General features: G+C 36.2%; 1 protein-coding gene across 1 annotated transcript; it reads left to right on the top strand.

Annotated features, from left to right (window-relative positions):
• Positions 1–167: 167 nt before the first annotated feature.
• On the top strand, positions 168–9,624 carry dhodh (dihydroorotate dehydrogenase). Its single transcript, XM_051116126.1, has 9 exons — positions 168–261; positions 857–1,069; positions 1,658–1,857; positions 4,931–5,013; positions 5,253–5,440; positions 7,816–7,929; positions 8,028–8,181; positions 8,303–8,462; positions 9,314–9,624. Exons 1-9 carry the CDS (start codon positions 244–246, stop codon positions 9,432–9,434), a joined length of 1,251 nt encoding a protein of 416 aa, XP_050972083.1. The 5' UTR covers positions 168–243; the 3' UTR covers positions 9,435–9,624.
• The last annotated feature ends 10,568 nt before the right edge of the window (positions 9,625–20,192 follow it).

Raw genomic sequence — 20,192 nt, 5'->3', positions numbered from 1 at the left:
CACGTCTCTGTTTTGCCAAGTGCAACATTATCTGTGTTTAAGATTGTCACAATTAACAATATTGAATGTTACATCAATAATAAGTCAATTAATTTCACACATTTAGCTGTGCTATATATGTGCTATAATATCTCAAATTATCTCTCAAATTATCTCTCCTACTTCATTCTCGCGAGATTTCGTTCAGGAAGTGAACAGCGAAGCGCTGCATGCACGTTGTTTGGATGGTGTCATACAGCACTCATGGCGGGACGACTAAAGGTGAATGAGCGATGTATCGCTGTTCTTAGACAAAGTTTTGTGATTTTTTAAGGTGTCACCAGCTTAAGCAGAGCATGCATTTACAGATAATTCAGTATTACTTTTTTGCTGTTTTGCGTCTCACGTGTATTGATTCAGATCCTGATTTTCACAGTTTGTCAATATAAAACGCAAGTAAACCCTCTGTAATCCCCTGAAATCAGAGAAAAGTCTCAGGTTTATTAGATTGCTATGTTATTTTTAAATGCATTACACGAACAAAAATACCAGGATAATACCTTATTTTGGACGTTTACAAGCGAAATATCACAAAATATGAAAATGGTGACCTTTCAGTACTATGGTATTACATGGTATTTTTTTTTTTACTGCTGATCCATAGTGCTGACCTATTATTTTTTGTAAAGGTAGGCTATATAGTGGTAAGACTATTTGTTTTAAAGTCTTGTTTTAGTGGATACTTACATAGCCTGTAATATATGCAAAACGCAAAATCTTTGATGAGCCTACATATTCAGATTTAAGTTTTATTGCACATTTGTGCAAAAAAAGTGTGATATCTTGTTACTTAAGTATCCTTTCTTGATCTTTGCAGAAACAAGCGAAAGATGCCTTAAAGATCATAGGATGTGGCAGCACCCTGTTCCTGGGATACCTCACAGCCTCTGGAGATGAGCGTTTCTATGCCAATGCTCTCATGCCTGTGCTGCAGAGGTTTGTGGGAGCAGAGACGGCTCATGTCATGGCTGTCCGGTTGATTGGTCTTGGACTTGTGCCCCGCAACAACTACAAAGACCCAGCCTCACTGGTCAGCCTGTTAAAAATGATTGATTCACTCTTACATGAATCCTTTTCACAGACTGTGATGACACGTTTCCACAGTTATTAACATCATAACATCTAGCAACGTTTTTTTTTTATTTTAATTTTTAAATTTGAATGTACATTTGTAACACAATACTTTGTTTTCTCACCTTGGCATTAAACACCTTTCTTTTTTTTTTTTGACCATCAACCTCAATATTTTTTTCCTCTTTTGTACAGTCATAGAATTTTTTTTTCCTTTTTAAATTAACCTCCAAGTCTCTTTTGTGCTGGCCATTTGTGTTCTTTAGAATGTAACTGTGTGCTGGAAGATTTTAAGACTGTAAGATTTGCCAGTAAGCATTAAGATATATTTTTGTGCTTCAATTGCAGTGTGGTTGTCCACATACTTGGCCTGCTTGTATGAGCTTATATTGGCCACTCTTGATATTGACATAATTAATTGAAAAACCTGTATTTGGTTTGCCAATATTGGTTGGTCAGAGCATTGTTTTCAGTGTTTTTCTTTGTTTGTTTGTTTGTTTTTTTAAGAGAAAGTTGAAGTAAAGTTTTTCACATTTATTTCCATCAGGAAGTGCATGTGATGGGTCGAAAGTTCCAGAACCCAGTTGGGTTAGCAGCAGGCTTTGACAAGCATGGTGAGGCAGTGGATGGCCTCTATAGATTGGGCTTTGGCTTCGTGGAGGTGGGAACTGTAACCCCAAAGGCACAGGATGGAAACCCAAAGCCACGTGTGTTTAGACTGGAGTCAGACCAAGCCGTCATTAACAGGTATGGCTACATTTCAAAGACAAACCTACTGTAATATGTCTCCAGGCTCTCAGAACAGAATTTTGATATCCGTTTTTGCCCTTTATAATTTAAAGCAGAGTTTTCCAACCTTTGTCTTGGGTATCTTTGGGTTGTCTTCAGCCACCTCAGAATAGTTCATAAATGAGTACACACCCTCTTAATTGATCAATTATTCTTTACTTAAAAGACACATTAGGATTATTTGGAAATATAATATTCAAATAAGTCTGCTTGATCAATTACCAAAAAAAGCATTTCAGAATTATTCAGGAAAATAAGATTTTCTTATAAAAGTGATAAAATGTTGTTTCAAAAATAAGTACACCCTCCGGAAAGTTACATCATAAAACTAACACAATTTTATTTTCATTTTATGTTTTGTATAATATTATTTCTTTATGTAAACAGAAAAAAATATGGTGCAGTTTAAAGGCAATTTTCAACCAAGAGATAAGTAATTTCTTGACAGCTGTGTAACCCACTGAATCATTCTCAGATTTAAAGAAGAAGTCCACTTCCAGAACAACAATTTACAAATAATTTACCCACCCCCTTGTAGAGTTGGTATCGGGTTCAGTACTTTCGGTACTGAAATTTTTAAAAACGTCAATTTCCTGCTCACATTTGATTGCTGTTGAGCCGATTTTTAAACATCACTGATTGGCCATAGTGTTCACACGCTCAACAGACAAGACTTTGATTGGCTACAATGATAAGCGCTTCACGCTCCTCACCGAGCGCTCACATATAAACACAACGAGAGTGTTTGAAACGTCCACGATGCTACAAATCACATCTAAGTTCATCGTCTGTGTTCTCCGGCTCAAAAAGGTAGAGCATGGTGAAAAACTCCATCTCATTTTCTCCTACAGCTTCAGAATCGTCCGATATCATTATACCTTTTTGTTTGTAAACAGCGTTTGACTTACTTGCACTTCCTTAGTCTTTGCGCGTTTGCTTTGTAAACACTGGGTCTGTAGTTCCGCCTGCGTTCCACATGACCTTTCGACGTGATTCATTAGTAGGTAGCGTTGTGGACGCGCATGCCAGAGCCTGTGCTACACAAGCTTTTGTGCTTAAAGTATAAAAAAAATATTTTCTGAAAAAAAACGACAGATTGTTTTGCTAGATAAGACCCTGTTTAGAGCCCTTTGAAGCTGCATTTAAACTACATTTTGGAAGTTCAAAATCAGTGCACCAATGAAGTCCATTATATGGAGAAAAATCCTGAAATGTTTTCCTCAAAAAACATAATTTCTTCATGACTAAAGACAGAAAGACATGAACATCTTTGATGACAAGGGGGTGAGTAAATTATTTGTAAATTGTTGTTCTGGAAGTGAACTTCTCCTTTAATGCCATCAGCAATGGAACCAGTTGAGAGAGAACTGTCAGGAGACTTATTTCTGTGAACAAAAGTAACACAGAAATTAAAAAACAATGGACTTGTGATAAGTTCCCTGAAATAATGAGGTCTTCATTGTAAGCTTTCATTTCAAGAAGAGTGATTTAGCTTGAAAAAGAGCAGGAAAAATATCAAACAAGTCTTTCAGAGCTGGCAAAAGGTATAAAAAAGAGTGACTGTTCAGAAAGGAAAAACATGGTTGTTGTCCATAATGGAACTACCTGCCTTAGCAAAAGCACAATAATCTCATTTAGTCTTTTTCAAAACCCATATTACTCTGGTCTCATGAGACCAAGTGAATCAGTTTGGATCTAACAGCATCCAAAATGGCATACTAAGGACATACTAAGTAATAAAATATTACACGTTTCTTGAATTTAATTAAGGGGTGAACTAATTTCGGTGGCCATTCATGCAAAATTGGCTAATTTACTTTTTCAGGTATTATTGACATTTTTCATTGTTTTTATTAGTTATATATTTATTATTGCAGCTTAAATTGTCAAGATGTACAGACCAGTTGGTGAAAGATTGCATAATTTTGAATTAGATGGTATTAGCATCTCTCAGTCACACAAACAGTGTTTATTTTCTCCATGGAGAATATGCAAATGAAGTGCAGACAAGCCAGCTTCTCCTGAAGGGAGCTTCCAGTTTAGCATTTAGTCATGCATTTTGCTTCAGTATAGGTTTAGTATAGCTGTTATGTCAGTCCACTAAATACAGGTTTATGTTTTTAACTTCTGCTCTCTGTTTTTAAACATTTATGAAACTCTATTACACACTGATGCATGTTATACATGTGCTTTTTCGTTAATACTCTGTAAAAGTGAATTTTGTTCCAAATGGAAAATATTTGAATAAGCATATTGTTTTTTTTTTCCATGAATATGCTTGAACCTAATCTGAATTTATGGCTCGACATGGTTTTCTATTTTGTAAGTGAATAACGAACTGAATGTCTTTGGTCTGTAGAATTTGCTGATGTAAATATTATTAAAATAAAAATATAATTGATATTACACCAATATTATCAGCCAGTGTTGTGTTCAGATTCTTCACAGGCATTCAAACAAGGGTGGAGTCCCTCTGGATGGAGTAAATGAATGGCGTTTGTCCATGTTACAGGTTTTGAATGCCAAATGCTGCTTGCCATTTGAAAGTTGAAGTTTGGACTTTCTCTTTCAAAATTCTTGTGATTTGAACAAACCCCAACCTACGTATTAAACTGTAGCCTTACTACTGTTTATGCTATGGACGTGAATGATAGCTTCATTTGTGTTATTTTTGTAATCAGTGGTAAAAAGACCCATAGAAACTGCCTAGAAAACTAGTCACACTTTGGCAACCATCCAGAAAACCTTAGTGACTCTTCAGAAAATGTAAAAGTCTTTCTTTCTTCTGTTTTGTTAATTTGCTGTAGTCGTACCATGGTACAGTAAAGTGGTCAGATGGAAATGCCATGGTTTTGTCATGATTATCATACGGAAGTATGGTATTTACATGATACTGAAATGAATACCATCTGCCAGTGTGTCCACAAACTGTGGTAGTACCGTGGTACTACTTTTGTAAATGTCAAATACTTTTGTACAGTGTAAGTATTTCACTAATAATTCATGCTTAATTGTGGATTGTCTATTCCAGATATGGGTTCAACAGCTGTGGCCTTTCTGCAGTGCATGAAAGGTTGAAAGCCAGAAAGCATGTACAGTCCAAACTAACAAAAGGTAAATAATAGACAAAACGTTTTACTATTAAGGCAACAGGTTTATGTGGGGAACTGTGGATAAGTTTCCATATGTTGTTTTATTTTTCTCAAGACTTTGAACTTTACATAACATAATTTCCCTCAATGCTTTGTAAATAAAGACATTCTGTGCTTTTTCATACTTATTTTGAATATATCTGTTCAGCTGTTCCAGGAGAAGTCCTGCTGCCCTTTAACAGTATAAATTTCCAATATCAGCAGGTAAACCTCTTGGCATCAATCTGGGGAAGAACAAGCTTTCTACAGATGCGGTGTCAGATTATGTGGAGGGAGTGCGGACGCTGGGCCCTCTCGCCGACTACCTAGTTGTAAATGTTAGCAGCCCCAACACTCCTGGCCTTAGAGACCTACAGGGCAAGGAAGAACTGCACCACCTTCTGGCCAAGGTAGTTCATCCTTCCAGTTCTGAATGCATATTTTAACTGGGATGGGCAATGACACAACTTTTTTCCCCCAATACAGGTACAGTGCTGATGCTTTTTGATACAATTTTCAGGATACCTTACCAATACTGATTATTTTTGCTAAATGGCTATGTGATTTATTAAAATAATGTTCAATAAAAAAAAAAAAACATTCCGTTTAAGGACAAATCACATTTACATGACACATACTAGCCATTAATAACAAATGTAGCACAAAAGCAAATATGGGCATAATTTAAAAAAGAAAATCTCTGTACCAATAGGTGTAAAAATAATCTTGTAATTTACAGAAATGTTGTGATTAAATAATAGTAAAGTAATATATTTTAACATCAATATGAATAAAATAAACTAAAATACCATGTATCATATATCATTGCATCTTGCTGCATACTCTTCTACAAGTGAAAAGTAGCATCACACCAAACTACATTTACTTTCTGCCATTTTGTCCATCTTTCTTCTATAGTATAATATATAGTATAACCTAGTATAATGTTTACATACATGTAACAACTACAAAACTCTCTTTCTGTTCATACTAGGGCTGTCAGTTTAACGTGCTAACTTAAAGGAGAACTCCGCTTCCAGAACAACAATTTACAAATAATGTACTCACCCCCTTGTCATCCATGATGTTCATGTCTTTCTTTCTTCAGTCGTAAAGAAATTATGTTTTTTGAGGTAAACATTTCAGCGTTTTTCTCCATATAATGGACTGATATGGCGCCCCGATTTTGAACTTCCAAAATACACTTCCAAAAAAAATGCGGCTTTAAACAATCGCAAAGACACTTCTTTCTCGGCTGGGATTGTTTACAACCGCATTTGGGATCGTTTGTAGTCGCATTTAAACTGCCATTTATAAGTTAAAAATCGGGGCACCATATCATAGTATATGGAGAAAAATGCAGAAATTTTTTTTCTCAAAAAACATAATTTCTTTGACTAAAGAAAGAAAAACATAAACATCTTGGATGACAAGGGGGTGAGTACATTATATGTGAATCTTTTTGGACGTGGACTTCTCCGTTAATTAGTTAACGCATAACGCATAAAATATTTTAACGCAGTTAACGCGCTGGCCCCGCCTCCAGACCTGTACGTCATCTTATATTTCATATAATTGACTTTACAAATATTACGCAGGACAACAACTCCACAAATGCAGTTGTGAACTAAAATTCAAGATACTGGTGCAAAAAATGCCCCATATGTGTTTTGTTTCAGATTTCTGTATATCACAAATCACAGGATATCACACAGGCAGCAAGAACAGTATGACACAAGTGTTGCTTTTGTCCCAATCTATGACAAGCTTAAATGTGATTTTTATACAACAGTTCAGTAAATAAGAAGTTGATATTGTGTTATATTTTAAACACAATATTATGTGTTTTTGCTCAGTTTTGCAGAGAACATACTACCTTTGAAGCCAAGCAACACAGCGGTGTTTAGTTTCTGAATGAATCTGCGTTTTGAATGAACCATTTAAACCAATGATTCAGAGAGCCATTTACTTCATTCCTGAATCAATCAGCCGTTTGAACGAATCAAAGACATTTACCTGCCATCACCTGCTGGCAGATTTAGTTTCTTATCTAGAGTATCATTTCATTTAAACAACAAAAAATAAATAATAAATAATAATAATAATAAAAATAAGAACATTAAATGGATAGTTCAGCAAAGAAATGTAATTCTGTCATCATTTGCTCACCTTCATGTCGTTTCAAACCTTTCTTTTGTGGAACATAGAAGGTATTTTGAAGACTGTTGGTAACAAAGCTGTTTTGGTTACCAGTGACTTGCATCGTGTGAACAAAAAACACTGAGATATTTCTTAAGCTATCTTCTTTTCCATAGTTTACATTGTTTATATGTTTATGTAATAAATTCTGTTTTGAATCAAATAAAATAAGCTTTATTAAACAAATTATTTCTTGCTGAAGCTACTTTTTGTAATGTCTGTTTGATACTTTACACAACAATGACTTTTGGGAGTAATTTCTCAGCCAAATTTGATGTGCGATTAATTTGCAATTAATTAATTGAAACATCATGTAATAAATTAGATTCAAATCTTAATCTTAAAATAAAATTTTAATCGACTGACAGCCCTAGTTCATATATTATATATGAAATAATCTGCTATTGTACAACCCCAATTCCAGGAAAGTTGGGATGTTTCTTGAAATGCCATAAAATCAAGAATATGTTATCTGTTCATTCTTTTTAACCTTTATTTAATTGACTAAAGTACAAAGAAAAAAAACCCCAATGTTTTCAGTGGCCAACTTTTAATCATATAATTTGGTCTTGGTGTGGAAATTCAGGTGATTAAAGAGCGGGATTCTTTGCGGAGTGAGAACCGACCACCTGTGCTGGTGAAGATTGCTCCAGATCTTTCTACACAGGACAAGCAAGACATTGCTGAGGTCATCATAAAGGTCAGGTTAAACAGATTATGTGAAAAATTTGTGGCGATTCATTTTAAAGATAGGAAAGCTACAGGAAATGACCTTTTTTTTTTTTGTGCCTTTTTCAGGTTGGTGTTGATGGTTTAATGGTTTCCAATACTACTGTTTCCAGGCCGGACTCTCTAAAAGACCCTAAAAAGCATGAAATAGGGGGTCTCAGTGGTCAACCTCTGAAAGAGCTGTCCACTCAAACAGTGCGAGAGATGTACACATTGACGCAAGGTACCCTTAAATGTTTTTTGTCTTTAAGCATTACATTTGTATTTGGTATTTGGACTGATAGATTGAAATGTGTAAAGTGAATTTGGTTAATAAGAAAATAAGCTTTTGTGTGAGTTTGTAGGGAAGATACCCATTGTTGGAGTTGGTGGAGTGGCCAGCGGACAGGATGCCCTAGATAAAATTCGTGCAGGAGCTTCTCTGGTGCAGCTTTACACGGCTCTAGTATACCAGGGTCCGCCTGTAGTCAAAAAAATCAAAAGAGAACTGGATGATCTTTTAAAGCAAGTATACCAATGCTTTGTTTTCCATTTTTTTTCTAGGTATTAAGAAACATAAAGGTATTAAATCGGCATGCAACAATACACTCAGTCCATGGTTCAATACGTACCTCAGTTTTTAACCACGGTTTGCGGTTCAGTTTTGATATTTTGCCACTTCGGTGTGTTTAGGGCGGCCTCGTGCAGAAAATCCACATATGTGTCAAAGAAGTATCACTGATGACATTACGTTCCAGCTTCTCTAATATGGATAAAGGCATCGCTATTGCTGTATCCGAATAAAAACAAGATGTAACGTTAAGCATTTTGAATGATGAAATGTAAGGACAATAAACACTCGTCTGCAATAACATATGGTTTATCTGTGTTCTTCAAGCAATCTCGTGTATTTATTGCTAATCCACATACGTATAATACGAGTATAGAATTTATTGTCTGCCTCATTCTGTGATGAGAATCCACATCAGATCACATATGGAAGTTATTTCAAACCCTCGACTGATGTTGTGAATTAAAAACAAGTTGTAATGTTTTTTATAACTCTTTTGTTGGACAACAGGTTTAGAAAGGCTTATCATTGCATGTCATTAGAATGGAAGATGCTCTGTGTGTGTTGCTTTTTCAAATATAAGGGGGAAGCGTTTCCTCATTTCAGCACGTGAAATCGCAGGCACACATACAGCAAATTCCGAGAGAGATAAAACAAGGAAGTTATTTAAATGCAAAACCGAAAAAACGCAATTCACAAATGCGTATTGAACTGTGGATGTCGTACTGAGTGGTTCGATATTATATTGAGAATTGTGACATCCCTAGTATTAAACATTTGTTCCTGTTTTGTTTCCTTTTTTTAGGGCACAAGGTTTTACATCTGTCGCAGAGGCAGTAGGTGCTGATCATAGAGCAACAGAAAAACTTGTTAAACACTCCAAATGTGATGTGTTGTCATCGAGTTTGGCCCCTCATAATGCATAACATTTACTGTTGGGCATTAATGGTATCATTCTACATTTTCTTTTAAGCATCATTTTGGAGTCATTCATTTACAAGACTGGAACCTCTTCTAGAAAAATATGTTGTGCTATGGTGACATGACTCATGCCTTATTGGTGTTGTAAATGAGTTCTTGGTACACTTAAGATTTGTTTATAAAATGTTAACCAATCACAGTGGTAATGCATTTGATTTCATTACATTTCTGAACTTTTCATGTACATGATTTCCAAAACGATTTGGAAGGAAACAATGCATTAAGAGCAGGGGGGTGGGGGTGAAAACTTTTGAACGGAATGATGTGTACATTCTTATTATTTTGCCTAAATATCACATTTTTTCATGTAGTACTGCCCTTCAGAAGCTACAGAATATACTTGCATGTTTCCCAGAACAAAAAAAGTTTTATTTACCCTGATCTTTAAATTCAGTTCTTAATACATTGTTTTTTCTTCTAAAGCATCAGTGAGCATTGAATGGTGAGCAGTGAGCAGTGAACCTTCTGTAATAGTTGCATATGAGTCCCTCAGTTGTCCTCAGTGTGAAAAGATGGATCTCAAAATCATACAGTCATTGTCGGAAAAGGTTAAAATACACTGGAATTCTGGAAAACCAAAGAATTTGTGGGACCTAATGGATTTTTCCAAAGAACAACGAACAGTTTAATTGTTCAGGACAAACAAAGGACTCATGAACAACTTTCACTAATCAAAAAAACACTGCTGTGGATTATTCAGGTAACAACAGAGTTTTAAGAATCAAGTGTATGTAAACTTTTGAACAGGGTCATTTTTATAAATTCAACTATTATTTTCTCTTGTGGACTATATGTAAATGTCTTTTATGTGAAATATCTTATTCAGGTCAGTACTAAATCAAGAATAACATGCATTTTGTACGATCCCTCTTAATCTGGTAAAATAATTAACATTTTGCAGAATCGGCAAGGTGTACTTCAACTATGTATACACACACACACACACACGTATATATAAAATCTTAGTTTTTAAAGCAGTGTACTTAAAAAGTTGTACTCTGTAAAAGACATCAGGATTCTTCTGACAACATTTTGCTGCAGCATGACCTGAAGGATTTGAAATGCACAGAGGGAGCTGTATCAAATTTCTTCATGACATCTGTCCATGCACTGAAGCTAAAGTGCAGTTGGGTTATTCAAGATAATGGCTAGTGTAACACAAATGTAAGCTTCCAGACTTAAATCCTGTGGCAGGCCTGAAATGAGCAGTCTGAAAGTCTACAATGAAATGAAAGTACAAATGTCACTATGCGAAAGAATGCAGTGGGTCAGGAGTGGGACAAAAATGTTCTTGAAACCATTGTGGGCAATTGGCTGCAGTTATTGCTGCTAATGGAGGTGCAACCCTTTATTGGCTTATTAAAGGAGTAATTGTTTTTATTTATTTTTTTTCATAGGATGTTATATTACATCAAAAAAAAAAAAAAAAAAAAAACAATGCAAATATATCTCAGTCTAATAAAATGAAACTGTAAGATACATGTCTTTAGTACTTTAAATTGTAAAGTACTAAATCTTAAAGAGGCTGGAGCCAAAGCTTTATGGAAACAAGACCATAAAATTGGCTGTGCCTAAATGTTACACCTTGCAAATACACACTGCTACTACATCTCCAGCTAAACAAATCACCATAACCTTTACCTCATGGAAACAAAGACATTGTTTCCATGAGGCAACCAAAACCATTTTATGATCCTTGGTTGGATAGGTGTGGTCTCTCTGTTGTGTTAACATTTCCAAATCAACCTAGCTAATCCTTGTTTGTAACAAAATTTAAGGGGGATTTAAAAACGTTTAAACCACGTCAAGTGTTCTGGCTATAACCTTCCTTAATTTGACTTGATTTTATTATCTTCTCTCGGTTTAGCACGAAAACCTCTCACAAATTAGTGAATCAAGTAAAGGAAGTTAAACTAGAAACTTTCCTCAAAATTACTCTCAATACTGTTGCATTGCTATAATGTTTATTGCTGCCTCCCTCCTCAGTATTAATCAGACATACAAAAAAAAAAAAGAAAACAGGACACTGGTAGTGTTCACAAATAGTGCACTAAATTATTTAGAGTATTTAGAGCAATAGCTTTACCAAAATTTATAGTTTTGTCCACATTTACTCACCCTCATGTTGCTCACTCTCTCTCTCACTCACTCACACACACATACACAAATAAATATGCAAAGCTTGTAAACAAAACATCTTCAGCTACTGAAAGCAAGAGAAGTGTGAAAATGCTAAATATATATATATATATATATATTAAAAAAGAGTTATTTTTGATGATCCTATTCACTGCAACTATTGTTCCCACTTAGTATGTTATATCAGCACCTCTTAGTAATCGTGTATGTGTCAGACGTGTTTTTTTTTTTTTTTTTTTTTTTTTTTTGGTCGGATTGGAGGACACACAGTACCTCCACCCTCATTTCTGTCATCATCTCTCAAAGCTCAGCGGGTACATTAGAAACATTTTCAGGAAAGATACCATTTATAAGTGGATTTAAAAAAAAAAAAATTGATGAAAAACGCCATTTGCGACTATTTAAAAAGTACAGTATGTTTACTATAGTATGAATGTGTGTAGTATGATGTACTACGTGTGCCATGTTGGCTTTGTCACATGATCTATGGTTTCACTTGCGTTGCTTTACTGTCATTCACAACTCCTTTCTCGTGGTTTTATGGGATGGTAAAGTTTCCATTGAATTTCCATTTTGGCAGAAGGTAGTAAGTCATTTGTCACCATCAGACTGTTTTTAGAATATACTTCTTTAGAATATACTATGTATAATAGTATATAGAATATATTCTGTGTACTCTAGAATATTCTTCTTTTTTGGCATACTTTTTTTCACATACTGTATTGAGACACAAAGGTCTTCCCAGCTCAGTACCAGATCATAAACATTAAGAAACCACTGTAGTCAGATCTGAAGCTGAAGCACAGTTGTGTAAACAGAGTTGAACTATTGAGCTTCACAAGACAGCATATATAAAATTAACCAAGTGGTCCAAAAAAGCCACTACCTTAAATATAAGGTATTCACTTGTTAACATTTGTATTTATAGATCCACTGTGATAAAATATAGCCTATAACACATGACCTCATCATTCTTCCATGGCCTATGCTGTCAGGTTATTTGATAAGTGCAACTAAACTTCAGAGATATAAAAGAGAGTGACCAGACCTGTTACCTAGGTCTGAGTTATTCATTGGGGCCTGTACTTTGCCGGAGGCACTGGGCAGGCCTGCTCTCTCATGGGTGAAATGTGTGATGCACATGGACCTGGACCCGCTAGACTGTATGACACAAAGCCCAGAGTCCACAAACAGGTCTGAGGGGGTCAAGGAGAAGATGGAAGCCTGAGGTTTCAGACAACTCCCCATCTTATGATTTATTGAGGCTTTTAAACAAAGTCCATGTCAATTTCATTCTTTCTTTAAAGCTATATAGATGCATGAACTGAAACAGGGTGAAATGCAAATGTATGCCCACCATGATGCACAGTATAATGAATAAATTCTTCATTCTGTTGCACTCCATATTACTTTTTTATGATATTCAGTAGTAGGAAAATGCCATATTAGAGAATTTACATGCAGGTCAGAGGGGCATTAAATGTTTATTAGCTTTAATGTATTTTTATTGCATTTTCAATGATTAATTGTGCCATATTTAAATGTCACATTGACAACCAACAACTTTATTGGGGATACAGAGCACAGTTCCTGTCTCAGATGGCAGCTGTTGATCCTGAAAGGTACAACCTTAAGGGCATGACAGCAATTCCCATTTCCCTCTGGCATACACATGATCTTACATGAGAGATTAACATGGAAGATAAAGCATAAGACCACAACAAAGTGGCCCATATGACTAGTGCGCTATATTTTGTCTTCTGGAGCCATTTGTTATATTGTGCCATGAGCACATGTAAATTTAAGTCGTTATTTACTCAAACCTCCTCTAGCATGGTTCATGTCCTAGTTCTGCCATCCCCCCACCCTAGCACCTTCCCAGGTTGAATTTCCCAAGAGGAAATTGTGAGTATTGGTTGCTATGGATAGCCACTATGTGGTTGCCTGAGTCGTTGAGCCGCTGCCACGCAGTGGTTGCTAGACATTTGCTACGTGTTCTAAATGGTTGCTAGGCATTTGCTAGGTGTTATAGGTTGGTATCAGTACACTTTTCCAGATCAGTAAAGCCAGACTCCATATTTCTACAATGCTGTGGTGCAAAGATATAACTGGTTGATGTTCCTTGCTAGGTGGCCCTTGATGATTGTTGATTGGGCTAGGCAATTACCATGGTGATAGGTAAAATTGCCTAAGTCAAAAGAGCTCAGTACCACGTTGCTACAATGTTCTGATGCTGAGATTTTTTTTTTAATTCCAATTTTGTATGACATTCTGATATGCAGATTTTATCCTTTTAAACCTTTGTAATAGGATTTTTTCACAAAATGTTTACCAACCAGATCACTCAAAAAGTCATAGAAGATGCTGAATGATTTTACACCTCTGTTATGGATGTACAATAATTAATGTGAGACTAGTTGGATGCCAAAAATTGCATGAAAGAAGAAGTGGTTACATTTTATTATATGGTGCCCTTATTACAGTGCAATTAAATACAGTACTGAGTAATATTAATTAACAAAATGTACTTACTGTCTGATTAGGAATAGGGTTTTAAAGCAGCATATCTACCCCAAATAAACATCCTAGCATATAAATAGTGGTAAGTTCATTCACACAGGAAAGGATGTTTTCTTTTTAAAATCTATTTTTTTTAATGTCTAGAAAGAGCGAGAGAGAGAATCATTTAACAATAACTGAGTCACCTGACATTCTGTCTGCTGTGAATGCAGAAGTGCTGTTTACTCTTGTCACTAAGGTCACATGGTGGCCCTGAAGTTCTGTGAAGCCGACAGGAACATGGTTTAGGCTCTTATGTGTGTGTTTACTCCCTCCCAACTACAAATATGTAAATCAGTTCATTGGAAGGACTGCTGTTGGCAAGGAGACAGCGAAGGACAGTGTGAGATGCAGCCAGAAGTGCTTTAAAAATAGTGTTTTCCCTCTTGCTTTACCTTTTTTGGCCTAGATTACATGGAGATATATTATGTCAAAATAATTATGTACAAATCACCTGTGGCCTTGAATTAGTACTTCTTTAACATAGTCTAAGAGGGCAGGATTTAAAGTGTGTTATATTTATCAAAGAATCATTTTCAGGGAAAATTAAGATATGATTTTTTTGTCTGCTATGCTGTTATGTGAAGGGTGGATCAAGCTGGATTTAGGTGAATCTAGTCAAATATGACCCAAACATCAAAAGCAAAGAAAATGAGATATGAAGTTTTGCATTAATAAATTGCATTAAAACGCATTGTGATATGATGCGGATAAAGATTAATAGCATCTACAAAAAATGTGAGCAGTGTTGATAAATATGTGGTTTTCCCACAGAATTGGGCTACTTTTAAACTCTTTCTGCAGGTTAATTTTTTATGCCAATGCTTTGACACATTGAATAGACTGTATTTATTCTATATATTCAGTATGTCCCCCACCCACCATCTGTTTATAGATATGGCCACTGTAGAAATTTAATATTACTCAACGACACATTTAATTTTTCACGATTTACAGTTAGAAGAGCAGATGTGTGTTCTTATGAGAGTGTGATCAGGGATGAGTACACAGGAACTGAATGTTCTCTGAGAGAACAGCAGAACATTTCTTCCTCCTACAGCTGCCACATGGATTATTCTCCAGGCCATCAACTCATGTCCACAGACTGAAATTAGCACAGGGATTGCAAACGTTTTAGAAAACACACACACACACACTAAAAGCAACCCATATGACCTACACTGACCAAAGTAACCCCTAAAAATCCATTCGCATTCACAAATGCATGCCACCATTCTAGTACACAATTCTTGCATTTTTCAGTCAGCAACCGATGAATAAAAACCAGTCCCACCCTATTTTTTCCTGTTTGATAAGATGTTTAACTTGGAAATAAATGTCACAGTATGGACATAAATAGAAATTCTACAGAGCCCTGCTTTAATGTTTTTCTTTTGTGTTGTGGTAAATGTTGTGGCAGAGAAGAATGAGGATGTTGACAATTATGATAGAGGCCTAAACATTTCTTAATCCCCATTCAAGAGGTCCAGCAAGGCTCCCCAGGCTTTTCATCATTTGAAAAGCCTCCAATGATGCACATAACGTGTTTAAATTCTTCAGGGAAATTTGGGAGGAAGAACCTTCAAAAAGCAAGAACGAAAACCAATATGCCCTAGATCTAAGAGGAAAACCATATTTTGGGGCAATTAAAAAAGGGGAATTTGCTCCAGGCTCAAGATCAGGCTCAATATGATTAGAAATGGGTGATACGACCAAAATTTATATAGTGATGTTATGAAAAAAATTTCTCAAGTATATTTTGCTGTAAATAAGATTATGACAATTTTTTTACCAGTTAAGTTTCACAATTCTCTATACCAATTTCAATACCACAGCAGTAACTAAATAGGCTACTAATGTGTATATATATGTGTAACAAGTATACATATAGTATTATAATAAACACAAAAACAATAGGACAATGTAATTCTATCCAATAGATATCAGCTAATGGTCATCTACTAAATAAACTAAATAAAGTCATCAAATGTAAAAATAAAACACTGCATAGTCTTCACTTTTATGTTGGATAACTGGCTGTGTTTATTTGATTACTTGCCAAGACTGGCATGTTGACCTATTTTGGTGTCTATTTGACCATTTAGCTACCTATCCAAAGGCCAAAGTATACTTCACTTGTCCATATTCTGCTCCATTCCAAAATGAATGCACATAAAGCTGCAGATTAATGGTGAACTTGGGGAACTATGTCAATATATAAACCCTGTTTACTGTTCATTGACTACTATAGGTATGCTATTCATGGGCTTATCTCCTCTACAAGTGTAAACATTGAGCCTCCCAGGCACCATCAAAACATTGTTGTGTAGTGCTCAGATCTGTCAATCTCTTTCCAACTCAACATATAGACCAGACATCTCCAACCCTGTTCCTGACAATAGGGTCTGGCTGCAGACATGCACCTGCACTCTCAGATGCCTGCACTCTCAGACGCCTGCACTTCCACAAGTGACATAATTTGCAGTCTATTTTATTTTTTACTTTATTTTATATATATATATATATTTTTTTTTATCGAATCTCTCAACATTTTACAACAGTAGCCAGGTGGTGAAGACAAGAAAAAAGAAACTAAATTACAATGTCACTCGCAACCGCCACCTGCACTCTCAGCTACCTGCCACGTCACTTGCAATCCACAAAAATCGTGCATGTTGCCAGTGGAGACAAGACGCTGTGTTGGTTAAACGATTAAAACTAATTTAGCATAACATAAAGTGTCCTGCAAGTCATCTGTAGGAGATAAAAACAAGACCCGCAATCCGTGGCCACAGAACAGCAGAATATGAACTAATATGAATACGAAGCAGAATATGAACGAGAGAATATGAAGTCTCTCGTTAAGCGTCTTTCTCCTGTAGAAAACAATTAACACTAAAATGGCTCAATGTATTAAGATGCAATTAAAAGATCAAATTCGATATACAGTTTATTAATATCATGTATATGTAGGCTATATAGTGTTTTCCTTCGCAAAACGTGGCATAATGTGGCATAACAGATTAAGATGATAAAGACTAAACTCAATATGCTCCTATTCATTATTAAAACAACTACACACAAGCAGGTGAGCCCAGAATAAATGCAACGCCGTGTACTTTCGCGTTTTCCCATAAAGAGTAATCTCTACAGCTCTTTTATATCATTGTCTTTTGTTTATATTGATTTTCTATGGGAGGAAAACGTCTATTTAACGCACTGTGTTCTGGGCACGTCTGCTTGCCTATACAGAGTTGGTCCTTTTAATATCACATAATCCCTTTCTTATGGCGCATTCATATCTGCTGGTATATCATTTTACAACAGTAAGGTTTATACTAAATTTGGTCTTTATCATCTTAGTCCGTTTTGCCACATTAAGCGTTTGCTGGGCAAGTATAAAAGTGAAAGTTTGCGCTTTCATGACCATATGATTGCCCTGAAGTACATTAAATTAATAAACTATATTACAAATTTGATCGTTTAATGGCACTTAATGTATCTTAATACATTAAGCCATATCAAGTGTTAATGGTTTTCTACGGGAGGAGAAAGCTTAACGAGAGACTTTGCGCATTGCGTTCATATTCTGCTATTCTGTGGCCACGGATTTGTGGGTCTTGTTTTTATCTCCTACAGATGACTTGCAGGACCCTGTACGTTATGCTATTAAATTAGTTTTAATCGTTTAACAACCACAGTGTCTTGTCTCCATTGGCAACACACACCATTTGTGTGGATTGCAAGTGACGTCGCAGGTAGCTGAGAGTGCAGGTGGCGATTGCGAGTGGCACTGCAATTCCGTTTATTTTTTCTTGTCTTCACCACCTGGCTACTGTTGTAAAATGTTGAGAGATTCAATTAAAAAAATAATAAATAAATAAAATAAAGTAAAATTAAAATCGACTGCAAGTGACGTCACTTCCAGAAGTGCAGTTGTCTAAAAGTGCAGGTGTCTGAGAGTGCAGGCGCATGTCTGCAGCCAGACCCTTCTCGTTCCTGAAGAGCTAATAACCAGCCACAGCCCTACAGAGTTTAGCTCCAACCCTAACTAAACATACCTCAGCAACCTCACCAAGACCTCCAGGATTACTAGAAACTTGGGTTGTGGCCCTCCAGCAACTCAGTTTGTTCTACAATAAGCAAATCCACTTCACCAGCTAATTACTCTTTGACAGCAATGCCATAGAAATATACAGAGCTACTTCAAAAATGGAAGCTCAAAGCCAAAATTCTAAAGATGACTGTACGCTTTTTTGTTTGTTTCACCAACCACTGGCTAATGATCTTCCGAAGTTACTAGCCACTCATCATTTTCACTGGCTGCAATTTTGTTGTTAGTAAATTATGTTTTATGTAAATAAAGTTGACTATGGCATGCTAAAATTTACCTGAGCTAGATTTACAACGCTTAAATAACCATGGCACACACCCACATCAAGACCATAGGCCTATGAAATGTATAACACTGCAGGTCATTATTAATATCAAATATTTAGTTCTGATAAAGTTGTATGTAAAGCACCTTTTTATGAAACCATGCAGTCTATTAAGGCATGAAATGAGTAGCTTCTTATTGCATATAATAAATGTTTTGCAGTGGTTTATAATATTAATTGAAAAAATGTAAACTAATCCTAGAAAGAGAAACACAGTTTAAATATTCATTAACACCAGCAGTAAATACTATAATGTGGAATATAAAAAAGCTCTGCACTATAAACAATGAAAGCTTACTACAGACTGCACAATTTTAGCGATCCTAAAAGATCATTGCAAATCACACTGATACACAAAGATGTTTCACTCCTATTGTTAAAGGAACCGTATGTAGGATTGTGGCCAAAACTGGTACTGCAATCACTTTCAAAATACTGTAGAACGGCGTATCCCCTCCCCCTCCCCCCTGACTCGAGGTTGCCAGCTAAGCTGCAGGATTCCGCAGGAACGTAGGCTGCTACAAGGAGCTTCCAATGGCAAGTGACGAGTCCTACACAATAAGTTTTTTTTTTTTTTTTTTTCTGTTACTTATGTTTATGCTTCACGAGAGATGTTTTGCGAAGTAATTATGTGTCGCAAAAATTTACTAAAGGCGATTAGCCAAATATTTCGTAAAGATGTACTGTAATACCACATTTCAGTCGGAACATAGATTGTTTTCATACCGTGCTAGTGGTGCGATATAAAGCTTTTTATGAACGCATTTAGCCCGGGCGACCGTGGAAAATCCACTGTGTACGGAAGCACGGGGCTTTTAGCCTATACCAACAAACATTACCTGTCCAGGAGAAAATTAGCAACGTTGGCATCTGTCTTAACACTAGAACCGCCACGGGGTCAATACCCTACCTGTTATTCAAATGTACATACCTTAATTTCCATAAAACACTCAACCCTCCCAGTCATTGACTTTTACTAAAATTGTGTAATTTAAAATCCCCTGGTGTTAAAAAGTGTTTAGATAATACCAGATCGAAAAACGGAGCATTTATACCTAAAAGCACCATCGCGGGTCAAATTTACCCACTATATAATGCTTGTATTTTCGCACTGTCATAATCTTGCCGGTTATGTTTTTACCGTGTACATTGCTAGACAGCGCCTTTTACTCACTGAATTAGTGGTTATCAGTTTCACAAATAAAGTCAATATGAGTAAAAGAAGGCAGTTTATTGATGCCAAAGAAGTATTAGAAGCACTAAATACATGATTATTGCAGTAGGGGTTCGATCTTCAACTGGCTGGCAGGAGCCGCCACTGACAGGTCATGTGACCTGTCAGTGGCTGGTGGCAGCTGCCAGTCTGCCTGTCAGTGGCTGGTGGCAGCTGCCAGTCTGTCTGTCAGTGGCTGGTGGCAGCTGCCAGTCTGATTCTGACCTGCCAGTGGCGGGCTGGTGGCTGGCAGTCTCAACCGCTTTAGATCTGTGAGTATCACGCGTTCTCTGTCACTCTCGCTGCAAGGAAAACGCGTTAACCTCGGAGCGCTCTCGCGGCTGTCTGACTGA

The sequence above is a fragment of the Labeo rohita genome, chromosome 7, assembly GCF_022985175.1.
Source record: "Labeo rohita strain BAU-BD-2019 chromosome 7, IGBB_LRoh.1.0, whole genome shotgun sequence".
NCBI classification, from domain to species: Eukaryota; Metazoa; Chordata; class Actinopteri; order Cypriniformes; family Cyprinidae; genus Labeo; species Labeo rohita.
Note: the sequence above shows the minus strand (reverse complement) of the source record. Positions and strands in the feature narration are given on the sequence as shown.